At 36.2% G+C, this 23751-nt stretch overlaps 1 protein-coding gene across 2 annotated transcripts in view; it reads right to left on the reverse strand.

The window, feature by feature from the left end:
- Positions 1–2254: 2254 nt before the first annotated feature.
- The window catches only part of LOC139692072 (proton-coupled amino acid transporter-like protein acs), a 94638-nt gene continuing 73141 nt past the window's right edge, over positions 2255–23751 (reverse strand). For both annotated transcript variants that reach the window (XM_071590103.1, XM_071590104.1), the window contains exons 3-9: positions 14533–14683; positions 12568–12692; positions 10738–10822; positions 9588–9863; positions 7711–7889; positions 5015–5187; positions 2255–2776 (exon numbers count right to left, since the gene is read on the reverse strand). In XM_071590103.1, the coding sequence (XP_071446204.1) occupies positions 2382–2776; positions 5015–5187; positions 7711–7889; positions 9588–9863; positions 10738–10822; positions 12568–12692; positions 14533–14683 (1384 nt within the window). In that variant the 3' untranslated portion in view covers positions 2255–2381. The remainder of the gene's footprint in view (positions 2777–5014; positions 5188–7710; positions 7890–9587; positions 9864–10737; positions 10823–12567; positions 12693–14532; positions 14684–23751) is intronic.

The following is a 23751-nucleotide window of genomic DNA, read 5'->3' on the forward strand; positions in this document are numbered from 1 at the left end:
TGGATATTCAAAAAGGCTTAAAAAATGGATTAAGAGGTAATGGAATACTGGAAATATGTGGTGATAGACAAGAGAATGCTATTCAATTAAATTAAAGGAAGAAAAGCAGAGACAATATTGAGTAATGGCTTTCAGTCTCAATCCAATATCAATCTTTCATCAGCAGGCTACCTATAATAATATATTACGTAATTACCAGAAGCCATCTCTGATTCTAAACAATGCTATTTATCCCTGTGGTCTGTCCTCTTCAAACTAAATTCTCCTACCTCGATCCTATGTTCCCCTTCACCTACCACTACCTACCAATCCCCTATTGCCATTAGGTGTTTTCTTCCAGGAAGACCCGCAATCACTTCTTCTAGTTGACCATATATGCTGTCTTATACGTATTAGCATGTAGAGCTAGCAGATGAACTTAGTGCAGGGACTAAGCCTACTTTAATTCCTACAAATAACATCTCATCACTTAAAAGCTCTATGCACTACCATTCTCCCTACCTTTTTTTCAATACTACAAATCTCTCTTACTTACACTCTGCCCCTATGCTGCATGTAACATACCACTACCTACCCCTGGCTACCACTTTTTAATAATCGCTGAAATAATTCCAGCTATCTTTACCTTGACAATATCTAACATTTCATCTAGCATAGCAACTTCCCTATATTCAACATAGTTTTAACATCCCAAGGCTCTATTGTTATCTTTTCTACTGCTATTAATTTGACTGCCAAGTATTTCATGTGATGATGAAGAGGAGACCTCAAATCTCCTTCTGCTAGGGGAAACTCCCCATTGGGATGTGTTCCATAGTGGTAAGAATCAATTATCATGTTTGTGTCTATCATGATTTCATGGGAGAGACATTCTGGGCAGGTCCCCATTGCCTTCCTGTTGCTAAAAATTATTTTAGCAAGACACAATAATTTTAAATGGACATCGCAACAAGGTCAGTGACCTTTGAATCCATCTCACTGTGCGACAGATGCTGATTGAACTGCCTCTTTCCTGTTTTCTGCTCTTAAATCTGTCTGCCATGGGGAGCCTTACTAGGAGCAAGTGTCATAGCACCCACCAGCACAGATCTAAGTGTCATTACGGCATATAAGTCCTTTCACTACACCAACGCTTTAGTCTATTGGGAGAGGACAAGTTAATAAAGATTGCATATTTCTATATACAACTAAGAAAAACAGTCAGTGAAAATGGCAATGAGAGCTTTTTGGTATATTCCAGTTGGAGCTAGAGACAAATTTTTAGCCAAGCAGATGAAATATTGGTTTTTCACTCAGGCAATGCGGAGTACTTCCAAGACTCATGTCGCCAAGAATGGCCACAAATGTTTTAATCAATTTAAGGCAATAGAGACCTGTGATATACGTACCTTTTAGCACACTGTAGCCAATGCTTTGCATTGTAAAACAGAGTAGATTTAATTGCCCGACAATAAAAGCAATAGGATGCTTCACAGAAACTATTTCCTATTGGTTTACAACATGATAGTATGACAATGCATATAAGAGAGACTTAAATTAGAGATAACATGCAACCCAATCAACCATGTGAAGTGCAATTATGGTGAAAAAAGATAAGTAATATATATCACATTTAAAGATTCACACTACTGAAAACCACACCAGCAGAAATGCGGTATCGCCTGATGATCTCCTTCAAAAAGTGAAGTGCCAGTAGTATAAATGTATCTTTTTCATACAAAGAAAGAGTTTCCCAGTGTCGGTTAATTCTGGAGTGAACATACGGTGAGTCTTTGTAATACATGATTGCTATTTGATGATTTCGATTTCTTAAATCATTCCTGCATGATGGTGCATTGTAGGAAGTTCATAATAGCTATGCCAAGTAACCATATTATTTTTGGCGGTATTTCTATGCCAACAATAAAAAATTTAGGATTTAATAAATTTTAACATTGAATACATTTTAACATTTTATTCAAACATTGGCTATTGAAATTCCTCTAAAAATAATATTCCTATTTGGCTTAAATCAGAGGTAATTTTTTCAGATTATTAACATATTTTGTACCTTATTCTAATTGCTAAGTCATCAAAACGCATTCGCTGTAGTACATTGAAATGGGAAATATGATCAGCTTTTTTCTTCTTGATGAAAAGTTAAAATTAGATGTTTAAAACTTGTCATTCTAATGTTAATATGAATGGATAAAATTTAGAGCAATCCATTATATTTGTAATCAGCATTAAAATTTAACAAATAGGCACATAAAATTAGAATTATTTATTAATACTTTTCTAATTGTGAAAAGGAATGGTATAAATAAAATAACATATATAACAAAAAACCCATAACAACATGACTTTTCACTTTGGTTAGAGATAGCATGTTTCACTTTATGTCAGTCAATTCCTTTCTCAAAGGCATCAATAATTTCAACAATACTGGAATATGTTCCTGATACAAAGCCAAAAGCACCAACCAGTATCAAAAAAATGTCCTTAGCAAACACTAACCAAAATCGATATTTTGACAGGGCAACATATTTATGTCCAGATGTCTTAGTTTTTATGTAGGAACTTGGGTAGGCGTTTTTCAATTCTACACCCCTTTTTCCATCAAAATCAGCCGTAACTTCCATCTCCATGGGAACTTTGTTTTCAGAAGCTTGAGGTCGACTCATGATGCACGCAATTTCAGCGAGTGGAGGAAAGATGAGTGCAAGTGCAGTGCTGCTGATGGCACCAACCAATGAAATGAAGAGGCCCAGTTTTGGAATAGCCTCTGCGAGTATAACTGAAAAATGAAATGAATAGTTTACAAAGCAATTGCTTATGCATAAATACAAATTCTGACTATATAATTTGAGAAAAAGCTGCAGAGACTCTTGTAAAAACAAGTATTTAAATATATTCCACCATTTAGTCCAGACCAAAAACAGTTTGGGGTAATGATGGCTGCTCCTAGAGGGGTCACCCATAAGGTTAAATTGATCAAAGGTTATGAGCAAGGTGAACAGGAGTCCATGCACCACCTGCTCCTCAGTGAGGTAAATTTTAAGACAGATAATCCAATTGCGGTACCAATAGGTAAAGTATTTTTATTAAAAACACTATTGTGAAAGACAACAGAAAGCTTAGTTAATATTTTCCTTGTGAAAACATAATGGCTAGAAGCAGGAGATTACGAGTTTTTAAGTTTCCAAGTTTCACCATTGGTACCACTAAAGGAATGCCAAAATTAAATATGAGGACAGTTGTACCATAAGTATAATATTGAATGTGGCTAAGGTGAGGAAAATAAGAAGGAACATCACAATATTTTATAAGAAGAAGAAGGGACAACAAGATGCCCAACAATGATCGTTTTGCACCTGAGTAGGGGTTTGTTCAATCAAATCAGTAATAAGAACATTCATGAAATGAAAATATGAGATGTCTTTTTATCATTGATATATTTTGAAAATGCATTTGACAGAGAAGAACATAACTAATTATTATAATTAAGCTAAGTAACAAATGGGGAGACATGTAATTTGTTTGAAGCAGTACAGCCATGCACAGCACAAGGTAGGATTGAAGGTGAAAGGATGTGAAAGATAGGGCAATAAGACAGGGCAAAAAGACAGGATGTCCATTGTCACCAGGGTGTGCCACTTATGTGATGAAGGAATTATTAAAGCAGCATAGGAATGGTTACAGTTAGCAATGAAAGAAGTTAGCGAGGTGATAAAACTTTAACAGAAGGCAAGGTAGCCTAGTGAGTGGAGCATTTGGAAACTTAGATCTCTGGTTTGATTTCCTAAGTTTTTGGGTGACCTAAGATTACCCAAGCTGTATGAATTTTTTAGCAATAGATCTCCTTGAGAAACCACAGGAGGCATAGTAGAAGGAATTGACATCCCCCTACCCTGTTAATTATATGAATTTCACATGCTGTAGTGATTACTTTGAGGTAATTTGTTGTCTCACCTATCGATCCACACTTTGAGTGGAATACTCAAGTTTATTTTTAAAAACTTTATTCAGCCAGTTGATCAAAAGGTTGAAATCATTTTTGGTGATTCATGGAATCAGTGCGAGAGATATGAATTTTCAGTGACATATTCAAACATACATGTAATTAACTGCATTTTAATGGATGAAATAGTAAATTCAATTTTGAGGATTAAAATCTTAAATTATTAGTATTTAAATTTAAAAAAGTATCAGGAGATGATCCTTGTATCATATAAGTTATAAAGAATTGTTAAATGTTAAAAAGGACCTCTAATTTTGGCCAAAGATGAATTTTATTTTTGGAGGGATTTCAAAAACAAATGATAATGAAGTGGGGAAGAAGATGGGTGGGATGAGGGATGTATGAGGATTAAAGAGGGAAATGGCAACACAGGGGACTCAATTGCTAGTCATAGAATTGTTTGATAATTGGCGCCCTCACAAAGAATGATTACAAAATGGCTGCTCCATAGATCACAGAGGAATTGAGGTAGAAAGGGAAAAAAGGGAGGGGAAAGATAATTGAGATGTGGGCAGGAAGGGGTGCATTAAATCCACAAGGTTAAGAGGAAGAGGGGAAAGACAATGGGGTTGATGTCTGAATGTCAACTATTTTCAGATTTGCAGATGAAAATGCATTCTTAGGGGTCAAGGAGATTGTTGGAGGAACTCTTTAGGAGGTATAAGTCTGTGGAATGCATGGGTTGGATTCGATTAAATACTGGAAATACCCATTGTATTTCAGGTCTATTGTATTTACTTTTACCTTGTATAACCTCATCCGCTTTTTCCCTTCTGACTTTATTCCTTATGACCTGTAATGCAGTGCTTATGTAATCATTCTTTGCCTGATAAGAAGATGGTCTTGCCATCAAAATGGCATTTCACCTCCCTCTTTTTCTCTCTCCTTTCACTTCCTTTGATCCCTCCTCAAGCATCTTTCATTACTGTTATTGCCCTCTTCTCTCTCACTTCATTAAAATTGGTCATTAAAACTCTCTTGAAAATATTTATAAAAAAATTAGTAGGTACTTACATGTTAAGAGAACAAGAGCGGTCCTAAAAAGTATTTCATATAATACTTTGTGCTTGAAAGGACCATATGATTTCATCACTGAAGGCCAAAGAATATCAATAGGAACATAAAACTGCAATGCATATGAACACATGACAGCAAAGGACAGAGCTACCTTCACACATTGAGCCATACTGTAAAAAAAAGGATAAATTATTCACACATTGTACAAAAGGTTGGTACATTTATTTACTTAGAAATTATACAAAGGCATTAATTTTAAATTAGCTTCAATTTTATATAATTTAATAAGTAGCAGCATTGGTTGTGCTTCATATTTCTCAGGTAGCTCACAAAATCTGTATGAATATTCAGAGAGTGTTCTAACAATTTGGAGTCAAATTGTTGCATGAGAGTTAGAAGATTCTACCGCACAAATATTCTTGGAGCACTTTTGGGGTACTTGGGAAATATCTGGGAAATGTTCTCGGATTGTATGAAGTGTAACAAAAATATACACCCTCACCTTCCCTCTTGACTCCATCACCTACCATCAACATCTTAACAAAGTGTCTTTAACATCTTAAGTGTCAGCTCAAAACACATTTATCAGTCAATTTTCAGACAGCACACAAACACACATATTAGATAGGAGAAGTGATGCCTAATTCAGAGCAAATACCCTCTACCTTGCATCTAAAGAAAATAATGAAAATGAGTGCAAGTTCAACAACCAACAATCACCAGTTCAGCAGCCAGCAGATAGACCTCTTCCCACCCTATACTCTTCAAAAATTTCCCCTCTTCCCATTGCTGGAGTGAGCTCAGGCAGTATGCTCTCTTCATCTATGTCTGCCAACAAGGCAAGGACCATTTGCCAAGATATCAACCTGCCTTGAAATGTTCTAGTGACAATTTCATATTGCCATATGGTATTCCAGATTTAGAGGACTTTTTTGTGCTTTGCATGAGTGTCAATATATACTATTTTGAAGTATTTTCTGTGGGTGAAGATGTATATCAATTTGATATGATTTTCAGATTCTCAGTTGGGTCTCAAAGACATATTAATTCAGGCCAATAATTTACCATCCTACTTACAACCAAATTGCAATTTTGTTGGAGGATGGTATCAGACTCATGTACATACATACATATATTCAGTGTTGAACATCATCTAGATTAATCTATCTTGGTGATTATCCTTTTACCTATCCAGTCAACAAAATGGCTTCATAGTGTGCACTGTGAAGACCAATAAGATTTCTGTGGCCCTAATAATTGTTAAACAGCTGTGGTGATTGTATATCTATAATTAATCATTCACCTATAGTACCTGCCAATATTATGTAAGATAAGAATAACAGACTCTAATATGTATCAACCCATAGTTATATCATATTCCAAAAGAATATATCCTCATATTGACAAATGTTAACTACACATAGACAGTGTTTAGCACTTTACATGATTAGAAAAGAACTTTCATAGCCAGATTGAAAGGTTAACAATTATGTTAAAATACAACATTTTTGCAAAACATCCACTTGGCCTATAATGTATGCAACATAGTTGAGAGGCTAAATGCTCAACACCCACATTCTTGTTTTTTCAAACCATCATCTAGTGTTTAGGAAGGCTAAACAGAGTAATCATAGTCATAAATAAGTACTCTCACATACGAAAATAAAATAAATATGCAATATTTTCCTAACTTTATTCAGAATTCAAAACATTTCCAGTAAACTCAGTGATGTGAAGCAAATGGTTGATAACACCACATCCAAGCGCAGATATTTACTGAACACACTCCAGAGAAGGTTGAAAAATTTTTCAGGGTCAAAATTTAATTTTCAATCATATAAAAGGAGGGTATACACATAGTAATTGTCATATTTGATTGCATGTAAGAAAAATCCTCATTTCAGTATGGCACACACAAGAAAAAATTTTAACAATCCATTCAAAAGTATGATGTAGTTTATTGTAGTTCTTGCATTTCAGAAAATCCAAATAGATGGCAGTCTCAGTAAGAAGAGCATCTTCTATTTCTTTATGATCAGTCGTGATTATATATGATTGAGTTCATTCGAAATATCACACACATCTCTTTCAACTTTACAGAAATGAGCAACATGTTATTCACATTGCATATAAGTGATGAGTTTAGTAATAAAAATCCCAGTTACAAAATTCTTCAGTTCAGAAACATTTAGTAACCAAATATTAAAACATTGAGTTTGTATGTTCACATATAAGATGAAGTTGATTATGTGAACTATAATTTTGGAAGAAAAGGTGTACCTTATATGCCACCAAATACCACAACAAGAAACCAATTTGTGAACCCTTCCTTCCGTTTACAGTCACAATTGTCAAGAGAACTTAGTAAGGTAACTGTTTTGTTTGCTGAGTATCTATTAAACATTTGATAAAACTTAGTTTTTTCAATATTCAGTAAGTGTTTGAATCTCAACCTGAATATTAATGGAATGATTGAGTGCAACCTTGGTTAATTTATTCAATAAAAAATAAATAAGTATTTCAGTATAGTTTCCTCTTTCTTGTCTAATGCAATCACATGCAATATTATTAATGGCATTGAAGGAAAATCTTCTCATATTTAGAATGTATTCACCGTGTGAATAAAATTTAATGTTTTGCTTTGAATTAATTGAACTTTATAATTAGTTTATGGTATGGTGTAACACACTTACATGTCTTGTTCAGGAAGATTAAGGCTTATGCTCCCCTTGATACCATCTCCATATTGTAGATAACCCAAGTTTCCTACTGTTAATAACAGCAATGTTACCATAGTCATGCCTCCATTCAATACCCCAAATGGAGATGAGAATTTCTTTGGGTATCTCATTTCATTTTGCAACGGAAGAACCTATATTGGTAAAAAGAGAAATAACACATAAATATTAGGCTGACTATATTTTCATGGGATCACTAATGGCCACAAAGCTAAATATTTTCAAATTGCTTCCATATATTGTCAAAACTGCTCAAGCCATTTATGACTTACCACTGGAAAAAAATGAAATAAAGTAATGTGTGGGTTGTATACAGTAAAGAAAATGAAAATTACAATTTTGGCAAAGTATATCATGGCCAACTGGACTATATTGAAAATCATCCTGGGAAGACCTGAATAATTCAGGGATTTATTCAGGTCTTAAGTTAATTTTAGTTTTCCAAGATAAAAATAAAATTATGATTGCCCTTTGTGATTGATGGTGGAAAAATGGAAAATATTGAATAAATTTCAATTTTTACTGCTGAAAACTTTGAATATAGTTTCAACAAAGGTTACAAGCAAATTATTATTGAAAATTAAGAGTAATATGTATTAAATATCATTTTTTGAATGTATATGAGCCACATTTTAGCCAATCTGACAAACACTGTTTCCAGTAATACCTTACAGTTTTACAATACAACTTTTATCTACTTTGCCATCTGCAGAAGTTAATGGTGGAGGAGTAATATTGACAAATTTGTGGAAATTTTGAACATAGGCCAATATTCAATTTGTATCAGCTATTCTTAAAACATTTCATTTCACAATTAGTTTCAACATAACATTATCATCTTCAGGCAGAAGATGGCAGTGTTACTTTGGAACTGGTTTATGAAATATAAATGTTTTAGTGCAAATGAGAAAAAAGTGTATTATACCCATGTCGGATTATTTTGCATCAATTTACACCACTCCTTGAAAAATCCCAAACACCTCTGATTATCTCCTCTGTCATATATACTGGACTCCTTCCTCAGCAATCAGACTCAAGGAGATAGTCAATAATAAAGTTTGAACTTCAGATTGAATGAAATTCTGGAGGAAGTGGATGTGCTGGGACATTTTAAAGAGAGGAATGGTCAATTGGGGGTAAGAGTAGATATTATAATCCTGTAGTGTTAAAATAAGAGTGAGTTGATTCATGTGGGGGAAGAACAGTGGGAGGATCTGGGTAGGAGGTCCATGTTCTCAAAGTGCACAAACACATAATTAAATATTGTATCATACTATCCCCAGTTTTATGGCACTTAAGAACTGGTCAAGGCAGTACTCCGTTAAGTATTCATGTATATGCCGTGGCTTGCAAAAAACTTTGAAATGAAGGTATACATTCTCATCATTAGTAATTATTTTTGGGAAATAATTAGAATATGATAAAGAAAGCTACTCAGTGATTTTATGACTTAAACCAGAACTGAGGTAAGAGAGAAAAATGAAGGAGAGTGATGAAAGGAGGCCAGGGGAATCATGGATTCCAACTGAGGAATGCATCAGAGCATGGCATATGCAAGGGAATTTCTAGTGTGCTCTGCTATTCTGAGGACAGAGCAGAGAGTCTTTTTAATAGTCAGCTGCCTGCCACTGACTTACTTACATCTGCAATCTTACGGAGTCACATATAGCAATACAGGACTTGAAATTCTCTTGTGGACATAATAGTCACCAGTGTACTTTACGGGGAGCTTTTCTGCTTCATTGTACTCACACCTTTCACAAGAATAGTGAAAGTAATACCTTACCAAATATTTACATTAGCACACACTTTAGAAAATGCAAAATTATTACCAATCCAATGCCTTCAAAAGCAAATATAGTGGTTCCTAAGAAAAGAGGCAATTTGAGCATTGACTCAGGGCCCAATCTTCTTGAGGATACATTAGGAAGGTCTCTTGAGGCATAATAAATTGTGATGGCTAAACCAGCAGCCATTGCTATATTTGCCACCATGGAAAGAGGAGCTATGAACTTGAGATTACGAATCCATGCTGAGGCCATCATTGGGATGAGTATAATCAGCATCAGCCAGTGCAAATCCAATGGAGGAAAATACACATTCAGCACCTATGAGCAAAAAATAATTACAAATTAAGAAAGTCATTATTCAGATATACACAAGCCAATGAGCAAAGACAAGGGAAGATAAATTCGAGGCATAGGATTAAAATTACTACCTTAGACCTCATTTCATTTTAATGGTATTTATATTAATATTTTCACTGTAATGGCAGCAAATAATTTGCATGTTTGAGCATGTATTGCTTGCTGATTGGAATTTCACCTTTGTTGAAATTCGAATTAGTAGGCAATTGTTCTTTCGATAACTGCATGTAGGCAAATGGCATCTGAGAATTTACCAAGAAAATGTTAATATATTCATGTAACAATTACCTTACTCCAGAAAAATAAATGCATTGCTGAAGTAGATATAATCAATGTAATCAAATGGCATTTGAAATGAACCCAATAAACATCAAATTCAGCATAATTTTTTCTCTCCCTCAACCATTTTTACTAAGAAAAACCTACACATAATCACAGTTATTACATATGGTACTGACGAAATGCAGAGAGGTCAAATACCCATTATAATTATTACAATTGCAGCAACTGTTAATCATGATTATGTCCAAAATCAATATTATGCTCAGGAAATACTATAATTAAAAGCACCAAAAGAATGAAATAAATTTTTCTGAATGCCATTTTCTTTTTTAAGGTGTCTTTAAGCATCTCAAATATATTCAAGTAAATTCTTGTTATTTTGGGGCTACCTATATGTATGGGACTTTGACATTGCCTAAAATATAATCATCAAGCATGCATAGAATCCTTAAATTAAAGGTCCTCAGATTGGGACTCTAAAACATACATTAAAATGTAAATTCTTCATTTAAAGTTTCTTAAGTTAGAAGAATGAAATTGAGGCTTGGCTAACCTGTTGCACGTTTGTTGAAACAAATACAAAGTAAACACAACAGAATCCAAGCTGTGTTACACACAGGAAAAAGTTGACCATTCGCCTGTGGATCAAATATAAATGTGTATTACTATCTACTTTTTCATTTGATTAGTATTCTATAAATTTTAATTTTCATTATTTTACCAAAGTATTGCAAAGTGTTCAAGTATTCAATCATGCATACAAATTGATGAAAATCACTTAATGTGGAATGTTTTTAAATTTTGAGAACAATATTGTTAAACAAGTTAAAAACATACAAATCATATTACATAGAAGGCAGTACCTAATGAACCAATTATTTAGCCAGAACATATTGAAATGAAATGAAATAATTAACTTTGCAATTCCACACACTTTTGTGGAAAGTGTGTGGAATTACAAAATTGATTATTTCATTTCATTTCAATATGTTATGCAAATTCCATAAAGTTGCCCCTGAGACAACAAATTTTATTTAGCCAGAAGTTTTTCCCGAATTGGATACATATATATTTTAAAAATCTGTTACTGGTATTTCACATTTTGTCTCAATCTCATGGTACTGCCTGTTTTAATTATTTCTAGACTAGGCAGCATTGATTGATGCTCTGTTTGCCCTTCTAGCAGCTCATTTCAAGAAAAGTTAGCAAAAGAGATCCCACATCAACTGGAAAAAACTCAGAGAGCAAGATAGAAATGGCACAAGCTTCCTCTTAATAGATATTGTTCGCAGCAAAAACACTGTTTGCAGTGAAATAACATAACAACACACATTAATGGCTCAATTTCAATCAAGCTAAAGATGGCATCATGGGTCATAATCAGAATGGTGGAAATACTAATTGCTCAATGATAACAATGAGATTTTTCACAAGGCATATCTTTCTCCAGGAAAAATTGCAAACGTGTGTGACTGTATTTATAGAGTGAAAATCTGGGGTAGCTATGAGAAGACAGGAGGTACATAATAAATAAATGATGCCCAAACATGAGGGTGCTATAGCAAAACAACCTTTTTGCCCATGGCTATATTTTTAATCAGCCACATTTATTCCCATTTCATGTCATCTGAAATAGATCTAACAACAAAAATAATTACCCACTATACTTGAACACATAAAAGCAAATGATTTGAACCTATTGAAATAAATATATGTAAATAAATTTTTAAAACTCAAATTATAATTCTACCAACATATGTCACAGTAAATCAAGAAAAAATGAGTGCCTCACAAATGAAATATGTATTCTTTTTCCATTGTTCCCTTTACAGATAGGGTTCCAGCACTGTGTGCCATGATTAATCATTAAATGAAGTACATACACACAATTGTTGTATGATTAAGCGTACTCAATAGGAAAATTCACTAAATAACACAACAACATGAAATCAAAATTCCACTGCCTTCCCAACTTTTATTCCATCACCTGACACAGACACCTGCGAAAAAACTTGCATTGTTTTACAAGAAATTCATTCCCAAAGTAATTAATTTACATTTATGACTAGCATTAACTTTGATGATGCCAACCGAATCACATCAAAAGGAAAGGTGAAGTCAATGCTTAAACTATGGCTAATATTTGTAATGATTCTATGATATCTGAAATACACATGTGGACAAGTAATACCATTCCTTAAGATGGGGAAGCCCTTCATATATACAGCTAATACGCAACTATCAAAGATGCCAAGTTGTTTCTTAACTAGAGATAAATGAGTTTCTCTTATGCTAATCGATAAATGATTTGTTTTAGATAAAAAGGTTTAAATTATAAATGAACTCTAAACTGTCAAAGCTGCCAACTTTCACTGTTCCATACCTAAGCATTTTTGCATGCTTCCTTAAACGATCTGGTCCAGTTTCAAATGAGGCCTCCATAGCATCAGCAAAATCAGGAGGAAAAGATGCTCCTGTTCGGTACTGCATTTCATCTGAGACATTAACCTTTGAAATGCCATTGATAGAGAATGTTTATAAGCAAATACCACAAACAATAAGAAACTGATACATCTTTAAAAAATTAAAATGAAAGAAATAAATATAATTTGTAGGTAAAATACTGTAATGCATAAATATTCTTAGAAAAACTAACAAATTATTATTCTCATAGATTACTGCAGTATATATAAGGATGGGCAAACCCTAAAAAAATTTTCATTTTTCATGCCTATATAATATAAAAAAATATTTAATTTTGAAAAATGAATGAAAAATAGTTCCATACGACGTCTTATCAGTACTTCACAGACATTATGTGAGGAAAAAATATTATATAACCTCTGCATTTTTTTTAAGCAGCAATATTTGGCATTTTCAAACAAAGGACCTTGGGGGTGATATTAATAGATTGTGTCAATGAAACAATTGTGAAAGATATGCATTGGGGTCATGGATGAGTAATTCATTTCTGTGACCCATGACTGCAGAAAGACTAGAGAACAAAAGTAGGTTCATATGCAGCTAGAGTCTCCTCCAAGAATAATCTGAGAAATATCAGTGTCCAATATAGCACTAGCTGGGAGAAATTCAATGTGTGTCTAAGTGTGATCTGATTTGGGAAATTCAAGCATTCACAAATTACATATTTCATTACTCAGATGAAGTTATTAGGCTTTAAGAGTGAATTTAGTGAGTTATAAATGCTAATGATACTCAATTTACATAGAAAATGATACTGTTTCATTTTATTATCCCTTAGGAATGTGTAATCCATGCTTAGAGAAGTCTTATTCTTATAGGATAATTTCTTTTCCATTTCCAGGTAGCACATAGCCCTCTGTACAGCATATGCTCTTTTCCAGAAAAAGACCAATCACTCACATTTTCCATGAAAGTTTTTGGAATGCTCACAGAGCAATGAGCTAGGGGCTTAAATTTTAGAAATAATGTGCAATTCTCTTAATAGAAACAAGCAATAAATAGTGCACAAGTATATTGAGGACTGAAAAATGGGAATATCCTCCTTGTTTGCCAGTGTATACATTTTTTAAATATGATCCTAAAGAAAAACCATATTGATCTTAGCCAAAGATATACTCATTTGTACATATTGTGTACGCACAAAGATTAGAGCCTAGGGTAATCATTTCAATCATATAATTTGAGAGTTGATGAGTTTGCCAAGAACTTTTATATCAACTGTAAACGCTTGATTTAAGCCATTAATTTTCAAATTGAGAACTTTCAAACTCTGAGTTATTCCATATTACTTTCATTCCATTTTTTTAAAATGTTTAATTCCATTTTATTTCTTAATGCTGAATTAAATAGCTCAGCATCTAATTTTTAAACGTTTAACGTTTATTTACAAAGATTTTAATTAAATTATGTCAGGCTCAGGAATGCAAATAGTGATATTATAATTAAACATTTTTTTGCTTTAAAAATTTTAGGGTAGGCATATAAAATAGTATTTGACAAAAATGAATCAATACCTTGAGTACTTACTTCAAGTCTACATTCATGCTTCAAATTAAGTAAAAGTAAATGCTCTCTACCCTGCTAGGCTGAGTCCAGAGAGGAAGACTATTTATTCTACCAGTAGGTTCAAAATGACTGTGAAAAATGCAACTTACATTGGCATGTATGTAATTCAATGAAAACATATTACAAAAGCTAAGCAAGGTACTCAATTGAAAAAATAAAATTTACCAATGTTTTTATGATTCTATTATATATATTATCCATTTAACTTCGTTGATATAAACCTGTTGTTTTTACTGCATGAGTACCTACCCTTTGGAATATAATTAACCTATGCATCATATTTTTTAAAAATACTCACTAATATATGTTGGCTGTGAACACATACAACTGCCAGGAACAGTGTGAGAATTGAAGCTACCATAAGTCCAGCATGCCTGAAGGCATCACCCATAGCCATCATACCAGATCCAATGTTTCCCCTTAGCAGGTGAATCAGGGTTTCTAACGTGCTATAATAAAGACATATCAGTGCATACATGAGTCAAAAGAGTGAATAAATTATATCAAAATGAGGTAATGGACAGCACAATATTGATTCATTTATATTAAAACTTTGTACATGTAAGGTATAGCAAAAGCTCAAAATACGACTAGTTAAGTTATTCAAGCAAAAATTAGGATAATTTCTATTGTCTGGCCATAAATCAATATGACTCACTGAAATCTATGGACTAATATTTAAAATTCCCATTAAAATAGATTTACTTCTTACTCTCAGAAAATGCCACAATTTCAATGACCGTATTTTCCCATCGCATCATCTATACAAAAATGTTCAGATGATCGAAAAAATGACTATGCGCGCTATGAAATGAAAATTGAAAGTACTCAAATATAGACGTATTTTTACGCGCACGCATCCGATATAGACGTATTTTTACACACACTACATATAATTTTTACGGTATCTATACAAATTCATGATAACTACAAAGTTCTGGGTGCGCGTTGTACATAAGGTGTGCGTTATTGATGAGACAATACGGTATTAATATATTTGACCCTATAAATTCACCGAGATCCATCGATTCATTACTCCAGAAAATGCAGGAATAATATCTCCGAAAGTTTCTTTGGCATCAGAAGTCTTTTATCATTTAACATTTCCAGATTTTATCATGCAGAAAGTCCAAAACTCTCATGCGAATCTCTCATCCCAAAGCCTCCCTTAATATCATATAGCCAAGGTCTAAGACGCAGTTTAGTCTGTCTTGCTGCAGGTTTTCCCTTATTTTGCTTTGATCACGCCCTCAGAGGTTGAGAATTAAATATGATAACGATAACTTCTAAAAATCATTAGAAGGAGGAATACCCAGATTTTCCCTTCAAATCAATCATTCAGTATCAAACAAGTGTAAGATATCCATATATGATCATCAATTTTGTGCAATCTTGATCAATTTCATGCACAAAAATCAGACCAAATTCATAAATGAAAACCTCATGAAACAATAGCAGCTCGGCTTTATAAGATACTCAAGAGTCTTCTTGTGAACCGTAAACGAATCTCGCTCACCACATCGCACCGATACCATTCGCTCGAGAAAGAATCTATTCCTGATCAATCAATACCTTCTACGCCACACAGGCAAAAGGCTGACAAGGAACTACGAAAGCGAATGGGAGGTTGGGGAAATGCCCTTCTCAAAACAATGGTGGAGGAGGAGAAACCTCTCTTTTGCCTAAATTGGGAGAAAAAATGTACCGTAATTATTATCTGGATCAGTGAAAGTAGTTAGTATGGAAATGTTAACCTCTAGCGAGCTCAAGATCTATGTGCTTAAGCAAGGGTGTCGGTATGACGTCATCATCGTATAGGTGTTAGCCACTAGGGGTGCCGACCGCAAGCTAAGGTCATTTGCGCATGTCATTGCTGCTGCCTCCCGAGGTCTTCCCAAATGTTCCTCCATTTCAAGCACATCCAGGGGATTTGGTGGGGGTCGTCTATCCGGCAAAGAGGATTGGGTTCAGGAAACAGGGGTGCGGACTACTTCTCGGCTCAGGGGAAAGGCGCCGGATGATTTATCGCTGGTCGCTCTCGGCCACTCGTTGACGCAGAGTGACGGCGCAGGTGGGCTGTGCTTAAGACTAAATGAAGGGACTTTGCGGATGTGGAAATAACGAGGGATTGGGTTAATTCTACATTGTTCTGAAGCGAGGAAATTTTAGGTGCTTGTTTCCAGTTGGAGGATGTGGTGGTCCAGTGGGTAGGGTGTTGGACGACTCACCAAAGGGGCCTCGATTGGATTCCGGGTGACGCCTCTGGGCACCTTTCAGCATCATCCAAGCTATGAATTTTGCGGGTTCCAGATCTTCCTGGGTTATAACGGGCACAGGGAAAGGAACTGGTCCCCGCGCCCTGGTGTGTGAATTTCACACACCGTTGGGATCAGTATGAGAGATGAGCCTATCGAAACAACTTTTGGGTTGATTTCTTTGTTTATTCTGGATGCAAAGGGACGAGTATTCACCTGCTCCATGGATCGCCGTGTTTTTAACGTCAACGCAACATTTGTCATCAAATGCTATCGCCATCAAAATTGAGGATTAATTGGAAATTACTCATGTTTAAAATTTTAAAGTTACTAAGATTTCATAACTCATAATTATCAAAGGTTAATAAAATATTTGTCGTTAATTAACGATAAGCTATATTTTGAACGAATTAATTAATATGGTTCATTTTTATAGGAAACAATTCCTTCATTAAATGAAGAACACAATGTATTTTTTCCACTGGTCTTCATTTTCGTACTACTAGTTTCAACGCTTAGACGTCATAATCAGGTACAAATTAATCAAGTCGCGGTCCATTTATATGCCATTCATGTGGGGACAGGGGTGGGCGAGAGATGGGGAAGGAGAGGGGGGAAAGGGGTGGGGTTGTGATCGTCGTAGATGAGAAGGGGGAGAAGGGTGTTAAGCATCAGGGAAGGTAATTGGTGGGTTCACAGTGGGGAGGGTATGTTGGGTCTTTCTGGGAAGGAACGGGATACTTCCAGGATTGGGGAGAGGTATTCAAACAAATCGTTAACCAAATGACCCGTTTTTAAATTCTTTCTGATTTCCAGCTCTTCCCACTTGTCCATCCTCATTCCTTTTTCCATCTGGTGTAAGAGTTCCGGGTTGAAACCACTCCCATGATTTTCTTCCCATAGATGCTTGGCGAAGTGAGATTACTTGAGGTCACAATTTCTTAAACAACGTTTATGTTCCTCAGCCCGTGTTTTTAATGATCTCCCCGTTTGGCCTATGTAAACAGCATTGCAGCCCTTACAAGTTAACTTATAAATGCCACTTTTATTCTGTTTTCCGACTTTGTCTTTCGTAGTATTCAAGAATGATTTTAAGTTATTAGTATAGTAAAAAGCTATTCAAAATTTCTCCCTAGGAAAGAGGTTGGCTAACTTTTGCGAAATCAATCCATAATAAGGGAGTCTACACCATTTTTAACCTTTTCCTTCCACTTTAACTGGTTTAAACTAAAGATCGTATGATTCAAAGGAACGTTTTCTTTGTAGTATTTTTTCAATTAAATTTTCTCTGTAACCATTTGTAATTGTTAAATCTTTAATCGTTTTAAGTTCTTGAACAAAATTATTTTTGGAAAGAGGAATGGCCAACAGTCTGTTTAGTAGGAAATGAAAAGTGGAAAGCTTGTGAGATATGTGATGGCGGGAGTTGAAGGGGATGATGTAGTCTGTGGTGGCACTATTCCGGAAAATTGCAAATTACAAGTCCCATCCCTTTCTTGACAATGTAATATCTAGAAAATTTAGTTTATTATTTTGTTCTTTCTCACAAGTGGAACTGATTTCTTCGCATTGGGAACTTAAGGTGTCCATTCAATGCACATGATCTTCCACAAAGTTGAGCCTGGAACAATTGAAAACCATGCCTTCTGGCGCCTACCATGTTCTTTGGATAATATGTTTGATTAGATGATGCGCATAATTATAATTTTCCCCTTCACCGGCTACGAAGGCATACATTTCTCTTCGGAGCATTAAATTAAAGAAATCCTACATGTATTCTCTTGGAAATCAAGTGCTAAACATGTCAAGCACTGCGGTTCGATAGCGTTCCAAAATTTGCAGTCAAATACGAATCAACGGGGGTCGCGGTAGTCCAGTGGGTAGAGCATTGGACTGTTGACCAGAGGGTCCCGGGTTCGATTCCCTGGCGAGGCACTCTGGGCTTCTGCAGCTCCACCCAAGCTAAAGTGATTTTTTGGGTACCAGGTCTTCCTGGGAAACCATAACCGGCACAGGGAACTGATCCCCCTGCCCTGATGTGTGAATTTTCACACGCCGAATAGGGCTTAGTACTGGGTGATCTCTACCATCACCTACTAAACCGACCTTCGGATTGATTAGTGTGTCTATGGTTTTTTATATGAATCAACATTGTCCATTCGTATACCAATTTAATACGTATAATAAGATACTTTTATTCAGCCACATTAAATTTTTCATTTGAAGGCATTGCTGGAATCTAGGTATTTCCACATGGAGTGTTTTTTGGAATAAATTCGTGTTTGTGTCTCCATTGGGCATATGCAGTTTTGTAAAATTTCCAGTGGATTAATTTAAACTTCACATACTGTTTTCGACTGACTTATCTTTCCTCTCTTCGTCTCGAGTGCCCTCTTTTGGGGAATTGTCAGGTGGCAATGGTGCCGGTGGCGGTGGCCATTAAAAAAAGGATAAAAAAACCAACACAGAGAAGCTCAAAAATATTCTGTAATGAGTGTGAATAGAAACAATCAAGTTACAAGCGAAAATACATATTTTAATCTTGCAATTAGTCCGTGGGGACTTGAAGTAGTATCGTACACGCGGGCGCGTGAAAAGGAGAATTTTCTCGGGATGTGAACAATTACTCAAGGACGAAATAAACTCTGGTGGGCAGTCTCGCAAGTGGTCGGAGTGGCCGTTCCTCCCTCGTGCGCTGTCCTCCCTCTCGGCAAGAATAGAGCGCAAGGCGCGTAGTACGCCAACGGCTCGCGCGCGGGTCTCGGCTCCCAGGGCCAACGTACGACAGAATTGCCTAAGGCTGTTTGTTGGTGGAGGAGCCTAGCAATCAAATTCAAGGGCTGCAGTGGGGTTGAAAATGGAAGACTTCACAAAACACACACTCGAGCTTGAGAGGGAGGACCCAGGCAAATCTGAAAGTTTGGGGCATCTCATCCATTGATATAATGTGAACATTCAAGTTAACGCCTCATCTGAATTATTCCGTATATACGAGGTCTGTTAAAAAAATATCGCGACTGTATTGTTTTCAAAAAGTATTTATTTATTCATGAATATCTATTTTGTCCCCTTCAAAGTAATCCCCATTAGATATTATCCATCTGAGCCAACGTTTTTTCCAATCTTTGAAGCACTTCAAATAATAATTTTTTGTGATCTTGTTCAGCTCCTCCTTAGATGCAGTATTTATCTCGTCAATCGTAGCGTAGCGTCGTCCTTTCATAGGCCTCTTCAGTTTCGGGAACAAGAAAAAGTCACTCGGGGCCAGATCTGGGGAATACGGTGGCTTTAGCATCATTAGTGTGTTGCTTTTGGCTGAAAATTCGCGCACAAGTAACGATGTGTGAGCAAGGGCGTTGTCATGGTGCAAAAGCTAATTTTTGTTCTTCCACAAATCCGGGCGTTTGTGGGGGATTGCTTCGCATAAATTGCGCATAACTTGCAGGTAATATTGCTTATTTATCGTTCTATCCTGTGGCAAGAACTCATAATGCACCACGCCCCTGCAATCGAAGAAAACTGTAAGCAAAACTTTCGCATTCGACCGAACTTGGCGCGCTTTTTTCGGTCTTGGCTCGTGCTGCAGCCTCCATTGGGATGATTGAAAATTTGATACAGGTTCTGATGAATCCGCGCATTTAATTTTGTTTTTCGCACAAAATTTGTTACAGATTCTTTGATCCATTTTTTGGAACTGGCAAAAATCAAAGACAAGCCAAAACATGTCCCAGCAAAACAGCTGTCAACAGTAACTGAACATTCAAAATGGCCGAACTTTTCGGCATTAATGAGAGACATAAGTGTCAACATAACGCCACAAAAACATCGAAAATCAAATATATTTAACCCAAGAAAATTCAAAATTCGCGATAATTTTTTAACAGACCTCGTATTTCTCAGGCCACAGCATTACCTCTGAACGTACACTCACTGATGAAATGATTCCTTGATCTTATAAACACTAAATTTATCCTCACCTGCGTCGACAGTAAAACCAATGGAGTCATCTAAATAAATATAATTTTAAATTATTCATCGGCCGCAGACTGCCTGTGTATGAATAAAACACACTACCATAACAAAAAAAAACAATAAAATACCTTTTTGTGTCAAAGGGGTCGCCATCCACAACCGATGGAATATGATGATGGGATATGAATTTCTGGTGATGACTAACAAAAGGTTTGGAAAAAAAATGGAAAAGAGAATCTATTCTCGCTCTCAGACCCAGCAGAAAATAAGCTCAGTAGGGAGGAAGTTGACAGAAAGAAATGAGTAAGGCAGGGCTCGTGATTATGGGTATTGATATTTCATGAAACCATTGAGAAGGCAAATAATGAGTTCAAGGGAAAAATCAGAGGTGGCGAACGAAGTCAAGGGGAAAGGATAAAAACGTCGCGATTTGTGGACGAATTCTCAAGATAAACAGAATTAAAACTAAGGGAATGGTCTGCAGTCGAATGAGGGATGAACATCTCCAAGTAAGAGTTCGGAAATACACACTAGAACAAGCGGAAGAGTTTCGCTACTTAGGTAGTGGGATCACTGGCGGAGGAAAACTTGCCCAACGTCCTCCCCTCTACCACAGTTCTCAGAATTCCATTGTCAAAGAAAATGTGTAGCATTCACCTCTCATGCCTTCCCGCGATTTCTCTCAACAACCCCTTTATCCTCCCCACCATCACTTCTTCGTACTGCCACCGGGACTTCTTCGTTAATTTTCATTTCTCTCCATCACACTTCGTCCATCACTCCCCAAACCCGAATATCAAAAACCTTCAACCCACAATTATCACCTAGCTGCGACGAACATGTTTCCACGTCGTACAAAACCACACTCCACATAATATTTTAACGAACTTTTCCTTAGTATCGTGACTCAAAGACCCTATTATCAATTCCCTCCTCTTTGTGAAAGCTTCTTTATCAAACACAATTATTTTTCCTATTTCCCCTCAACTGTGACGATCTTGGTCGGAGAAAATTCCAAGATACGTGGACTGCTCCACCTGCTCTAGTTTATGAATTCCTATTTTAATATTTAACTTAGCTTTTCTCTTTGTTGATAAACGCACCTTTCTTTTTCTTACATTTTTCCTCATCCCCTACCGTTCGCACTGAATTTACAATTTGTTCAGTAATCACTCTTACCCCTTGGCTGACTGTCAAACTAAAGCTCGATCATCCGCAAACCTAGCTGTCCCTATGGGTTCCCCAATGACTCCCATTCCTAACTCCAGCTCTTACCATGCATTAAAAACCATTTCCTCCACATATCAGTTGGAAAAGACGGGGGATAATGGACACCCCTGTCTCACCCCTCCTCCTGACACTGCCCATCCCGACTCCCCTTCCGCCAATCGTACCTGAGCTGTCTGAGACATGTACAAGTTGCGGATTAGTCTGCTATCCCTCCGAAGTACTCCTGTTTTTTGCCATATATTAATTAATTCTATCCAATTCACTGCATTAGATGCAGTCTAAAAATCTTCTAAAAACAAACAAATCCAGCCTGATTGCAGTTTGCGTTACATTTATTAGTGATTCTGTCACGTTTCTCTCTCCCTCCTGAATCCAAACTGATAATTATCCAAGTAATCATTAGGCCTGCTCTCGATCATTTTCTTGGTGCCTCTAAGTACCACTTTTGCTGCGAGTGAAATCAAAATTTATGCTCAATATTCCTCACATACGGCTACCTTTCCATTTTTTGGCATGGGCACTAACACTCGTTTGACGAAATCTTCCGGCCAAATTCCTCCCTCAAAAATCTACGAGTTCACACATTAAAAATGTCCCTTCCGCGTTTTCCTTAACTGTTAAGTGATATTGCAGGAATTTTATCTATCCCCCGGCCTTATTTGCGTTCAATTCCCTTAATGCCATTTCTCTCCCTATCAAGGGTGTCTGGCTATCTCCATCTGCGTCGTAATCTCTTTTGATATCTAAATTTGCCGGCTTAATAACTTCACCATATACGTAGATTTTTTATACATTCTTTACCTTTCTCGTGAATATTTTCTGGGTCTATTAATTACTTCCCTACATTGCCTTTGAAAGTGTACACGGATTTTTCTAGATTGATTTCTTGATAGTCCTTTCACCTTCCTGTGCTGTGCATCTATTCTACGCTTCCTATGTAAACTCTAGTTTTATTCAATTGAATCTGACATTGCATTCATTAGCACTAAGTTATGATCTGAATCCTAATCAGCTCCCGGTAATTCTGCGAATGGATTATGCTATTTTGGAAACTTTGCATAAACATGATATAACCCTTTCATCTCACCTCGCACAACTGTAAAATATCTTGTTTCCTATTTCCACCCCCCAATTTATATATTCTCATTTCCCCGTCCTCAACATGTGATAGATATTACAAGTCCCTATTCTAACTGTTTTCGAAGTGTTAACCCTCCTGCTGCCGGGCACGAAGCACCCCAGGGGGGCGAGACATTTAGTTGCCAGGACTTAATGTTATAATTGCGTCCATCAGGATTGCTTAGGGTAATTCATTGAGTTACGAGGGTAGGCTGATAAGTAATGCACACATGCTTGTAGAGCGCGAACAAAAACAAATTGCAAGATCGGGCAAAAAGTACATTCAAGTACAATTGTTAAGTTTCAAAATCGTATATTCATTTTTCAACATATTCACCCTTTAAGGCTAACACATTTCTCCCAACGTGTAATAATTTTTTCATTCCGTCACTGAGAAACTCTTCCGACTTATCTCGAATCCAGGACTTGACAGCTGCCTTCACCTCATCGTCCGAGGTGTAATGATTATTGCCCTTGAGGTGTCTCTTGAGTTAAAGGAAAAAAATAAAAATCGTTAGGCGTAAGATCGGGAGAATGAGGAGGGTGTGGAATAGGTTCAAATTTCAGGTTTCGCTGAGCCTCTCCAGTTGCGCGCGAGGTATGTGGACGTTGCAAGATTATTGGCGCCAGGCTGCCTTTAACACGACAAACTCGACGTCGGCTGTGTCTTAGAGGCTGTATCCACTGAGAACAATTTACAGTTGCCCCTCGTTCCAGAAAATCGGTCACATAAACTCGGTGAGCATCCCAAAACACAGTCAAAAGAAGTTCCATCAATAATTATGACTTTTCCAGACTCGGACCCACGAAATTATACTACCCATCGATTTACAGTAGACCTATCAACAGCATCGTAACCATAAACAGCCTTCAAACGACGATGAATCTCAGTAGGATTCACTTTCTCAGCTGTTAAAAATTCGATAACAGCACGCTGTTTA

Source organism: Hetaerina americana, unplaced genomic scaffold, assembly GCF_022747635.1.
Source record: "Hetaerina americana unplaced genomic scaffold, ioHetAmer1.1.p SCAF_4, whole genome shotgun sequence".
Lineage (NCBI taxonomy): Eukaryota > Metazoa > Arthropoda > Insecta > Odonata > Calopterygidae > Hetaerina > Hetaerina americana.